This window comes from Ictidomys tridecemlineatus, chromosome Y (assembly GCF_052094955.1).
Source record: "Ictidomys tridecemlineatus isolate mIctTri1 chromosome Y, mIctTri1.hap1, whole genome shotgun sequence".
Lineage (NCBI taxonomy): Eukaryota > Metazoa > Chordata > Mammalia > Rodentia > Sciuridae > Ictidomys > Ictidomys tridecemlineatus.
Window position 1 is genome coordinate 3,052,914 of NC_135494.1, and position 12,311 is coordinate 3,065,224.

The window sequence follows — 12,311 nt, forward strand, 5'->3', positions numbered from 1 at the left end:
GCTCCCTGGTGTAACCTAATAGTGGATTAATCCACTTGGATGGACTCACTGGGTGTAGACTAATAAGTGGATTAATCCACTTTGATGGATTCACTGGGTGTAGACTCATAGTGGATTAATCCACTTGGATGGACTCACTGGGTGGTGGCTGCAGCAGGTGGGGTGTGGCTGGAGGAGGGGGTCCCTGGGCTGTGCCTTGGGGGTCTCTGTCCTGTCCCTGGTGAGCAGAGCTCTCTCTGCTCCCTGGTGTAGACTAATAGTGGATTAATCCACTTGGATGGACTCACTGGGTGGTGACTGCAGCAGGTGGGGTGTGGCTGGAGGAGGGGGTCCCTGGGCTGTGCCTTTGGGGTCTCTGTCCTGTCCCTGGTGGGCAGAGCTCTCTCTGCTCCCTGGTGCCCTGTCCTGAGCTGCTCTCCTCCTCCAGGCCCTGCCGCCATCTTGTTCTGCCCCCCCCCTTGGGCCAGAGCCATGGAGTCGGCCACCAGGGACTGGACCTGGGACACTGTGAGCCCAAATAAAAGGTCCCCATTTTTAAAATTGATCCAGGTATCTTGGTCACAGAAACATAAAGCTCAGTCACACAGTCCTTGAGCGTATGGGAATCTCGGAACCAAACCCCTACAGATAGTGAAAGATGATTTTATATATATACACACACACAGAGAAAAGTTTGCAAACAGACATAAAAATGAGTTTATAAATTTACATTTGTCTATACATGTATCTGTGGGTCTAAATCCATTTTTTCATATGTGTGTGTGTCTATATAGATATCTATATATATATATGTGTGTGAGTTTGTGCACGTACATAAAAACATGCATATTTTTCTAGACAATGTAAACAGAAATGTGCCTTTTTTATAATTCCTTAGGTAAGTGTCCTTATTCCAAGTGACATTATTTTATATTAATTACGTAGAAGTACTTTTATTTTTCCTAAGATCTACGGTCACATAATAACGTAAATAAATGCTTATTATTATATTTTAAACCTTCATATTTTTTATCTGATCTTTGATGCTTTTATTTTCCAACATAGATTTTTTTTTTTTCTTATATCAGGGATTGAACCCAGGGGTGCTTAACCACTGAGCCACATCCCAAGTCCTGTATTTATTACTATTATTAATCAATTTATTTATTTTTGAGGCAGGGTCTTACCAGGTTGCTTAGGCCTCACTAAGTTGCTGAGGCTGGTTTTGAATTTTTTTTTTTTTTTTTTTTTTTTTTTTAAAGAGAAAGTGAGAGAGGGGGACAGAGAGAGAGAGAGAGAGAGAGAGAGAGAGAGAGAGAGAGAATTTTAACATTTATTTATTTTTTCTTAGTTCTCGGCGGACACAACATCTTTGTTGGTATGTGGTGCTGCTGAGGATCGAACCCGGGCCGCACGCATGCTAGGCGAGCGCGCTACCGCTTGAGCCACATCCCAGCCCCGCTGGTTTTGAATTTGCCATCCTCCTCTCTCAGCCTCTTGAACCTCTGAGATGACAGACGTGTGTCTCGGGGCCTGACCTCCAACACAGATTTTGACACATCAGCAGTTTATTTTAGTACCAGCACCCAAGAAGGAAGTAGCTTACAACCATTTTTTTTTTTTTAATTAATCACTAGGCAGTAGTCTGAACAGCATCTGTCATCGGCTGCGTTCTCCCCAACATTATTTTCATTTTTTAAAATATTTTTGATTAACAGATATTCCTTGTACAGAGTGGATGAGGTTCAGTGTGGTAACTGTACACACGCACAGGAGGTGCACTGATCAAATCCAACTTCTCAATCCCAGCCCTCCCTCCCGACTGCCTCCAAACCCCACCCTCTGCTGGAGATACTAGGGCGCTGAGTCATCCTCCACGGAGAGGCCCAAGTTCATCTCCAAGGTCACGGTGCTTATGGGGTTTTTTTATTTATCTCGTCTCCCTGGCTCCCAGGCAAACCGGGTTTCCTCCTTGGTCACCTCGGGCTGGTCCATGCTGCAGACTGTCTCCCCCGGGGGGCGTGGCTGGCAAGTGAGCTTGCTCCGGGGGTCCCTAAAAACTGTTTGATCCTCTCTTTACACATTAAGAGCCAGGCACAGCAGTGACACACGCCTGTCATCCCAGCAGCTGGGGAGGCTGAGGCAGGAGGATCGTGAGTTCCAAGCCAGCCTCCGCCAAAGGGAGGCCCCTAAGCAACTCAGGGAGACCCTGTCTCTAAATAAAATGCAAAATAGGGCTGGGGACGGGGCTCAGGGGTCGAGGCCCCTGGGTTCCATCCCAGGACCCTCCACTAGCCTCAAAAAAAAAGAAATTAAGCAAGAAATTAAGCTAAATACCCAGCACAGCTTTATAGCCAGGGTAGGGGTCAGGTTTCCCAATCCTCCATAAAACCAGTTCGAGCCTGTTCTGAAGTGTCTCTGGGTTTCAATAAAAGTTGACCCGCTGCCAGGAAGAAAAAAAAAAATGAGAATAAAAATTTAAACGGGAATGAAATGAAAAATGTCGGCATTCTCCACCCGCAGGGCAGACGGGGGCCATTCTCCTAAGGATTGGGGGGGGGGGGATTTGCACACGTCCCTGTGTGTGTCCCAAAATGCAACCGGAAGCTTCCCATTTTGGAGACCCTGGTGCAGAATCTGCAGCTGGGCAGTGTGCGTGCACCTTGTCTTTAGATGCAAAAGGTCTGTTGCCTTTATGCTCAAAACTGCCTTAAAAAATGGGGTCACTTTGCCCACGCATTTTTATTTCTTCTCCTCTGCATTCTGCAAGTTGGACTTTGAAAAAATAAATCGCTCCGAGGAGAATCCGGAGAACCCCAACTGTGCCATCCTGGGTATCCCACCAAGGTTTCTGTGCTTATTCACACAGGGGCCCCAAGCAGGTGGCAAGGGTTTGTTCTGAGGGTCCAGAGAAAGTGGCTGAGTTCCACTTTTGGCCTCCGCTGCGTTCCTTTAAAATGCATTTATTTGTTTGATGGCGCTGGCTTCGAACCTGAGACCTCCATCCTGCGGAAAATCTCCCACCTAGCCACATCCCCAGCCAACTCTTATTTATTATAAATCAACTTTACATATGAATGACCCCCGGCTGGATTTTCATTTTCAATCCTTCCTTTCTATTTCAACAACCAACTTCTTGACATTTTTCCTATTCTGTGGGATCTCCTCCGGTGGTTCCATTTCTAGGAAATGTAGAAGACCCTTCCATTTGTATAGAGAATAAGTAGCCCTCTTCTTAAGCTTGATACCCCCATTTCAAGATGATTATTTTACTTTTCTTTTTCTTGTAATGTCTTTTGGGATTTTTTTTCTTTGGGGTACCAGGGATTGACCTCAGGGGCCTTCGACCCCTGAGCCCCGTCCCCAGCCCTATTTTGCATTTTATTGAGAGACAGGGTCTCCCTGAGTTGCTCAGGGCCTCGCTTTGGCGGAGGCTGGCTTTGAACTCGCGATCCTCCTGCCTCAGCCTCCCCAGCCGCTGGGATGACAGGCATGTGGCACCGCGCCCGGCATATATCAACTCTTGTTTTTTTAAAAAATACTACATATATTCTGCACATATATAAAACAGTACGTATTGCATACATCCTATATGTGCAAAATACACATACGCATACTGGCGCGTGCATTTAACTTGGTTTATCAATTATTGCTTAGGTGCACGCACCTGCAAAGACACCGAGTATCCTAATCCCCCGTAAGAAGTGTTCAGTGGCTTAGGGGCAGGGAGGGACTCATTCCTTGGCTGTGACAGAGCTCCCTCACCCCGAGAAAACAATCCTGCTCATGCCCAGCTTCGGGGGATTTTGCTTTTTTCTAGTCTGTCAACCACTGGGATGTGGTTTCCAAAGAATTTTTTTTTTTCTCCCCTTTTTAAGATCCGCCCAGATGCAAGCGGCTTTGTTGCAAAACACACTGGTGCTGTGGATAGGAAGGGGTGGGCATGGGGGCCGGGGTGGGGATGCGGGCCAGCCCAGGGTGGGCGAGGTCCCATCACAGCCACCGGGGGGCAGCCACCGAGAAGGGTTTGGACCTGCACGTTCCCCGCGTTGCGTCTACCCGAATGCACTCTGCAAGCAAAAACATGTGCGTGCCTGCGTGCATTCCGGGCCTCGGTAGGCAAAGACTTGATTCGCTGGACGCACCGCAGATCCGAGTGCGGAGGACGTGGGTTTGGGGGCCTCCATCTGCCAGACCTCGGCTGGCCCCCCAGTCCCTTCAGCAGGGGCGCGGGTCCCGGGCCCAACCAGGCGCCCAGAGTGTCACCAGGCGGTGCACATTTTCTGCATTCCATTCTCCCCGCCCCGCCCCCCAGGAACCTGCCACCCACAAGATGCAGGTGGGGGATGGTAGCCAGGGCCCACAAAGCCACACCCAGAGCCCCGGGTTAGACTTCCTGTCGCCCCCTCGCTGCTGGCTGTGCCGGGTGGCACGGCCTGATTTCCTTCAAAATGCTCTTCGGTGGCTTACCCAGGAGGCCCCGGGGCTGGGGACAGTCCCTGAAGTCACAGACTACCTGGCGTCCCTCAAAACAATGTACTTCTGCCCTCCTGCCACTCAAATCCCCGCTCCGACCTGAGGGTCAACCAGCGGGTGACATCGAGGCCGCTCCCGCCCAACCCAGGCTGCTTTTAACCAGATCCCCAGGGAACGGGGTGGCCACTGGCCCGGCGTCCAGTTGCACTTGAAGTGCACGCACACGAGAGCCCTTTTAAAGCCTGTGGCCGAGTGTGTGTGTGTGTGTGGGGGGAGCGGGGGGCAGGTTTGCACCGGCCAAAGGCAAACGACCGTGGTGCATCTGAAACTAAAATGTCTGCAGCGGTTCCCGAGTGGTCAGAGACTGTCCCTGGGTAGGAACGGTGGCCCGTCGGCCCGCCCGCCCTGTGTGCCGTCGCTGTAGCGCTTGAATGCTTCTCTCTCTCTCTATCTCTCTCTCTCTCTTTTTTTTTTTTTAGTAAAATGTTTATTTTGAAATAATCATAGACTCACAGGAAGCTGCCGAGAGCGCCCAGGCAGGTCCCTGTGTCCCTCCTCTGTCCCCACATCGAGATCTCTCAATCCCCGGAGTCCGGGGGGGGAGGGGGCAGAAGCAGGAAGCCCCCTGGGGCGGGGCCTCTGGCCTGTCCACCCGATGCACCGAGCGAGCCTTCGCGGGGTTCGCTGGGCACAGCGCGCTTGGGGACCCTGGGGTTGGCGAGCTCCATTTTCACTTCTGTTTTTTAAAACTTTACTCGGGTCGCGGCCCCGCCCGCCCGGCCCCGCCCGCTTCCCGCCTCTCCTCCCCGGGGGGCGGGGGGGGCTGGGGCGCGGCGACCTGGGTGGTGGCCGTGCGCGTCGCCGGGGAGCAGGGTGGGGACCCCGCGCGGGCGCGCCCTGGGCGCAGACGGGCCGCGGCAGCTCCGGGAGCCCTGGCCGCGCGGCTCGGGGCGGGGCTGCGCGCGGGGCGGAGCGCGGACCCGACACCGCCCCCGGGCGGTCCCCGCGCGCCTGGCCGCGCTCGCGCTCCGGGGATCGCCCCGCCCAGGCCGCTTCCGCCCGGGCCCCCTCTCTCGCCGGTGAGGGGCCAGCGCTGCCCGTGGCTGGTGCGCGAGCCGAGGAATGAACAGGGAGCCGGGCGCCCGCGGCCCGGACCCCGCCTCGCCCTGCGCCCCGGCCACGCCACCGCCTCCACCATCTCCACCGCCTCCTCCGCCTCCACCGCCTCCACCGCCCTCGCCACCGCCCGGCTCGCGCCGCGCCCCGGAGGCCGCCGGCTACTCCCACCAGCTGCTGCTGCTGCTCCTGCACTGAGCGCCGCCCCGCGCTGCGCCTTTGTCCCCGCCGCGCCGGGCCGCGCACCCGGAGGCGCCGGGCGGGCATGGGTGGCCTCCGCTGATGCCGCCGCCGCCGCCGCGCCGCCCTCGGAGGCTGAGTCCCGGGAAGCCCGGCGGCCCGCGGCCCGCGGCCGGCAACGCGGGGCCCCCATGGAGGCGCCGGGGCTGGCCGCGGCGGCCGCAGCGGACCCCGAGCCTCCGGCGGCCGCGGGGCGCACTCCCGACGGGGCGCCCGCGCCCAGCCCCAGCCCCGAGGCGCCCTCGCCCGAGCCGCCGAGCTACTCCCTGCAGGACTTCGACATCCTGGCCACCGTGGGTGAGTAGCACGCGCGACCCCCGTGCGCCCGGGACGCGGAGGTCAGACAAAGGGCCCCCGGAGCTTGGCCCCGCTGCCCCTGCACCGAGGCTCCTCCGTGTCGCCAGGCTCCCCCCCCCCCACTCCCCGCGCCCGGGTTTCCCTCCCGAAGTTTCTGATGGTGTCCTCTCCCCTCCCCCCGCCCCCATAGCAACGCCACCCAGGCGACTGGGCGGCTGAGCGTCACAGAAGTTACTGGGAGCCACCAAACACTGGGGGCCTGGCGCGCAGTGCTCAGGCTGCGACCCCCAGGGGCAGGCGGCGGCTCCGGAGGCACCTGCGGAGCTGCCCCAGGGCCGCCTGTCGCCGAGCTGGGTGGGAGACTAGCCCCGCGTGGAGTGGACAGGTCCCTCCCCGGGTGGCCGAAGCGCAGGGCTTGGGGTGGGGTGCACAGGTGTCCTGCAGCGCCTGGGGACCGGGGTGCGGCTTGGGGCTGAGTCGGGGCCCTGGCTCCATACCCAGTGCGCCTTTCTGTCCCGTGCGTGCGACACTTGGGGTTCTGTTATTGGACTCTTTTGCCTTGGCTGCGCCCTGGCCTCGGAACCGGACCCGACGGGGCAGCTGGAAAGGTGGGGTTCCGGTTCTCCGGGGGCCCCGAGGTCCTGGGCAGGGGCTGGCGGATCCGAAGACGGACGTGGGCGCCCCGTTTCGACTCTTGGCACCCACCCGCCGGCCCGTGGCTTCCTAGCGACACTGGGTTGCTAAGGGTGTCACCGAGGCTTGTCGCTTGCCAGGAAGATGAGCGGAGGAGGGGACAGGGCGTCCTGTGTGTGTCCACGGGGCAAGGGCTGCTCCTGCGGGCGCTGGTTGGGTTTCTTGGCCAACAAGAGCCAGGCGGAGGGGCGCAGGGTGACAGCCGCACTGTGTCCTCTGCCTCCACCTCCCCGCCTTCCCGTGTCTCCCTGTCCCCTGGGTGTCTGTCCCTCCCCCCTCCCCCTCTCTCCCCCCTCCCCCTCTCTCCCCCCGGAGGCCGGGCAGGGCGCATCTCCGAGCTGTTTTGCTGGCGGAGAGAAGGGCGGGGCGGGGCTGCCCCAGCTCTGATCCAACAGTGGTGGCCGTGCACCCAGGGCAACAATGGGAACGGCACCCTGTCCCTGTCACACAACACGGTGCACTTGCAGACAAGGTCAGTTGGGGAAAGGCTGGGGGTCTGCAGGCGAGGTCCCCAGAGGTGCCGGATTTGGTGTGTGCAGCCACCGTGTTTGACATCACGGGTGGCTCCAGGTGGCCCCCGCTAGTGAGTAACATCCTTACAAACAGAACGTGGCTGCCTCTGGGGACCACCCCTAGGGACCGACGGGGCTGGGCAGGAGTTGCGAAGCTGATTTTTGCTGCAGGTGTTTGTGTTTGTCCACAAAGAAGGACGATCCGGTGTTCCTGGTGGACCTAGGATCACCGTGTTTTCCAGGTGTTGGGCAGGCGGGAGGAACAGGCCCCCAGCAAAACCCTCCCCACACTGAAACATTCTTTCCTCATCCCAGACCCCGTCCCTCGGAACCTTCCAGAATGACTTTGCAAGGAGCTAGCTGAGAACTCCGGGGTGCGTTGGGCGGGATCCCTGAGATCCCTGTCACACACAGGTGTGCTGGGTTTGCACCGTGTCCCCCGGTCCCTCTTGTGGGTGACGACGCTCTTCGTCACCAGCGAGAGCATCTTGACCTCCTTGAGGGTCTCCTCTTTCCCTTTGACCCCCGTGAGGACCCCGAGATTGTGGGGCACATCTCAGGGCCGTCAAGTCAGTGCTCATTTGCTCTGGAGTCCCTTCTCCTGTGAGTTCCGAGGCCCAAATTCCATTTTTCTTCACATTCCTTTTTCTCTGTTTTTTTCTTTGTCTTTCCTCTTTTTTTTTTTTTTTTCCATTCTAGGGATGGAACCCAGGGCTGCTTACCCACTGAGCCACCTCCCCAGCTCACATTTTTATTTTTTTTTTGTTTGGAAACAGGGTCTCACTCCGTTGCTTAGGGCTTGCCTGAGCTGCTGAGGCCGGCCTCCCAGCTCGCAGATCCTCCAGCCTCAGCCTCCTGAGCCCCACCACGCTCGCTCGCTCACCGGCCAATGTCCCTCTCTCCCCATTTGCTTATGCGAAAGATGCGCGTCACGAGGACCTCGTGCGGCCACCACAGTCCCCGCGAGGAACACGTTCCCTGTGTCCAGGCTTGAGTCACCCCATCCCTGTAACAGACTAACGGAGACCAGGCACCTGCATTGATTGACAGCTCCTGCTCATAGCTCTGGAGGGTGAAGTCCAGGGTCAAGCTCCAGGTGGGATCTGCTGAGGCACCCACCGCGACCGCTGGCATCTCAAGTGGCCGAGCCATGGGGCGCCCTCTTGGATCCGTTCCAACCTCGATGGCCTCCTCTTTGTGCCTCCTGAACCCCAGCCTTGGAAGTCAGGTGGGCAGTCTGTCCCCAGGCCCAGGCTCCGCCGGACGCATCCTGAAATCCCCAGGACTAGACACTTCCTTCCCCCAAATGCGGACAGGGAGCTGGGGCCCCCCATGGGGATGGGACCAGGCTCTCTGTGGGCTCCAGGGTGGACCCGTCCATAGTGGAGGCTGACTAGAGAGGCCCTCAGGAGGACATTCCTGGGGACGAGGTGCCCTGCGGAGGGCCTCAGCGGTGGACTTCCCCACCCGGAGGAAGCGCCGGCCACGCCCTGGTTTTCTTGAGATGCATTCCCACCTCGACCCAAGCCCTTTCGCTTTCTTGGGGAGGACCTGGGGAATTTTCTCTGAGTTTCCCCCCGAGCTCTTATTTATTGATTGTCTCCCTCCTGGGGATGGAAACCGGTGCTGTCCCCAGGCTGGGCCAGCTGTCCACCCCTGAGCCACACCCATCCCTGCAGGGAACCTCGGTGACAGGCTGGATCTGGTGGGCAGCGCTCAATCAGGTCCCTTGATTTCTCACATTATGGCTCTCTGTATGGGGAGTGGGTTGGGGGGGATTTTTTAAAAAAATTTGGGGGTACCAGGGATTGAACTCAGGGTCCCTCGACCCCTGAGCCCCGTCCCCAGCCCTATTTTGCATTTTATTTAGAGACAGGGTCTCCCTGAGTTGCTTACAGCCTCCCTTTGGTGGAGGCTGGCTTTGACCTCGCGATCCTCCTGCCTCAGCCTCCCCAGCTGCTGGCATGACAGTTGTGCACCAGCCTGTGGCTTCCTGCACTTCCTGTCCCATGGGGTAGCACCCAGTGAGCCCTGGGCATGAGCAGGGAGTCAGAAGGTTCTGCCGAGGGTCACCACATTATAGGGGAGGGACGGGTAATAGGGTCACATGGGGACCCGGGTGACAGCACGTCAGAGGGGGCGGGACTGTGGCAGCCACTGGAAGAGGAACTGGGAACCTTGATCTCACGCGGAGCTGAGGAGGACAGGGGGGACGTGACCCTGGGGATCGTGCACCTGAGAGCGCTGGGCGGAAGAGCAACTGGGGCTGGTGTGCTCAGCCTTGGGTGACCTTAGAGTCCCGTGCATGGGGACTGTGCAAACCTGGACCCCAGCTTAAGGAAAAAAAAACAAGTGTATTGTGGGAGGGTTTTTTGAGATGCTCAGGCATAATGTTAGCTTCAGGTAGGGTTTGATCCAGGAGCTCCCGCGAGTATCATTGGAAGGGCAGGTGGCACCCGAGAGTGTGCATTTCTCTGAGGCTTCAAAGGGACCCCCGCGTTCCTGGTCCTTTGTGAGCTTCTAGAACCCCTTTGGAGGCCCTGGTTTGGCTGGTGACGATGGATAAAGGACAGAGATGGCCATTTGGGGCGGTGGTGAGGGACCGTGGGTCCCCAGGTTGTGAGTGGGGGTCCTTGCAGGAAGGAACGCACCCGCCCCGCTGTTCCTCCCCCAGGGCGCTTGGAACAGACAAGAGAGGAGAGGTTTTCTCTAACATTCTTGGAGGCTGGAGGCCCGAGGTCCAGGGTGGGCGAGGCTCGTTCTCTGGGGTGGACAGCAGTGGTCTGGACATGCATGGGGGGTTGGTCTTTCCATCGCTTGCACCACGAGGGTCCAAGAGCATCCAGTCTTAAACCAGGGACCCAGGGCAGGAGGCCACCCATTGCTCTGTCTCCGTCCCTGGTCACACAGGAGATCTCCGCACTGAAGGCCAGCTGCCGGCATCTTTAACACCTGCAGCTTCGTTCCGCCCACCACTGTGTGCACTTGGACAGACACAGGAGGGTCCAGGGAGGGTCCCCCCATTGGTCTTCTGAAAGGCAACCTGTGCTCAATGCGCTGTTCTCCTATGGGAGACGGAGGCCCCGAGGGAGGCCGCACTGCAGCCTGGCCTCCGCCCTTGTCCCAGGAGGTTAATGCACATAAACCAAGAACACGAGGTGACAATAAGAGGCTCTGTGGTTGCTGCCCAGGAGGGGAAGGGCCGGCTCCCAGGAGCCACCCACGCGACTGTAAATCATGGCTTAGGTGTGGGTGCACGCGTGTGGGTGTGCAAGGGGTTATTTGACTTAATTGATGCTTTGGAACCCATCGGCCTCAGTGGAAAGGTATGCCCGACCTAATGGCCCCCTCTCCCAAGCTCTTAGCTGCTGCTAGACACGAAGAAGCTCTCGCACATTTCACGACTGCTCCAAGGTAAAATGCAGTCGCCTTCAAGGGATTTGAGCCTGGCTTTTCCGGGGACATTGGACACAGATAGAGGTCACAGAGAGGGGCTTGTGCACAATTTTTTTTTTTCTTGGTGGTGCTGGGGATTGAAGCCAGGGCTTTGTGCATGCCAGGCAAGCCCTCTGCCACCTGAGCTCTGTCCCCAGCCCTCATGCACAGATATTCTTTAGCATGTCAATGGATTGGTAATAGGTGCATGAGTTTCTTTTTTTTCATTGCTATAACAAAATACCCGAGGCTGGCTACTTATAAAGAAAACAGGTTTCTTCTGGTTTTTTTTTTTTTTTCCTATATTTATTTCAAACTCATGTGAACCTAATCCTGCTCAATGACCTGCCACCTCCTGCTACGCCTCACCTCTTCAAAGTCTTGCTACCTACCTGTCCCCAACGCCACCCCCGGGAGACCTAACACTTGACCCTTTGAGGACTGGCCATTATGTCCCAGGCAGAGGTGAGGGTCACCCTGGCGGGTCCTCTGTCTTCCAATATTTCCTGGCAGATGTTCAATCAACCCGTCCTGCACACGCTGTTGAGAAGGCCCTAGTTCCCCGAGCGGTTTTCCTGTGCATTTCATAAGTGGAGACGCTTTTTCTGGCCTCTCTGATGCTGGGTTGGAGTGGGTGGGGCCGAGATTGAATTTTTAATTTTTTTTTTTGCTTTGTCATTTGTGCCCCGCGTTGGTTTGCATGTGAGGTGTCCCCCCAAAACTCATGTGGGAGATGGTGCAAGAAGGTTCAGAGGTGGAATGATTGGGTTATGAGAGGTGTAGACTCATAGTGGATTAATCCACTTAAATAGACTCACTGGGTGGAGACTGCAGCAGGTGGGTGCGGCTGGAGGAGGGGTCCCTGGGCTGTGCCTTAGGGGTCTCTGTCCTGTCCCTGGTGAGCAGAGCTCTCTCTGCTCCCTGGTGCAACGTAATAGTGGATTAATCCACCTGGATGGACTCACTGGGTGGAGACTGCAGCAGGTGGGGTGTGGCTGGAGGAGGGGTCCCTGGGCTGTGCCTTAGGGGTCTCTGTCCTGTCCCTGGTGAGCAGAGCTCTCTCTGCTCCCTGGTGTAACCTAATAGTGGATTAATCCACTTGGATGGACTCACTGGGTGTAGACTAACTGGATTAATCCACTTGGATGGACTCACTGGGTGGTGACTGCAGCAGGTGGGGTGTGGCTGGAGGAGGGGGTCCCTGGGCTGTGCCTTGGGGGTCTCTGTCCTGTCCCTGGTGGGCAGAGCTCTCTCTGCTCCCTGGTGCCCTGTCCTGAGCTGCTCTCCTCCTCCAGGCCCTGCCGCCATCTTGTTCTGCTCCCCTTGGGCCAGAGCCATGGAGTTGGCCACCAGGGACTGGACCTTGGACACCATGAGCCCCAGATCAACTTCCCTCCCATAACTCATTCTCGTCCCATCCTGCTCCACACACGGGGACTCCACAAAGACCCAATCCTGGGAATCCCGGGGGATTCCATGTTGGACCCTAAATCCTTTATGGGACCTGCATCTTCCCAGAGAGCCCTGGTGCCCACTGAGAAATCCTCCCTCACTGACCCACAG

General features: G+C 57.4%; 1 protein-coding gene across 1 annotated transcript in view; it reads left to right on the forward strand.

The window, feature by feature from the left end:
• Positions 1 to 5,472: 5,472 nt before the first annotated feature.
• Positions 5,473 to 12,311, forward strand: part of Prkx (protein kinase cAMP-dependent X-linked catalytic subunit) — a 39,121-nt gene continuing 32,282 nt past the window's right edge. Inside the window, exon 1 of the mRNA XM_078035371.1 lies at positions 5,473 to 6,108. Within this exon, the coding sequence (XP_077891497.1) occupies positions 5,943 to 6,108 (166 nt within the window). The 5' untranslated portion in view covers positions 5,473 to 5,942. The remainder of the gene's footprint in view (positions 6,109 to 12,311) is intronic.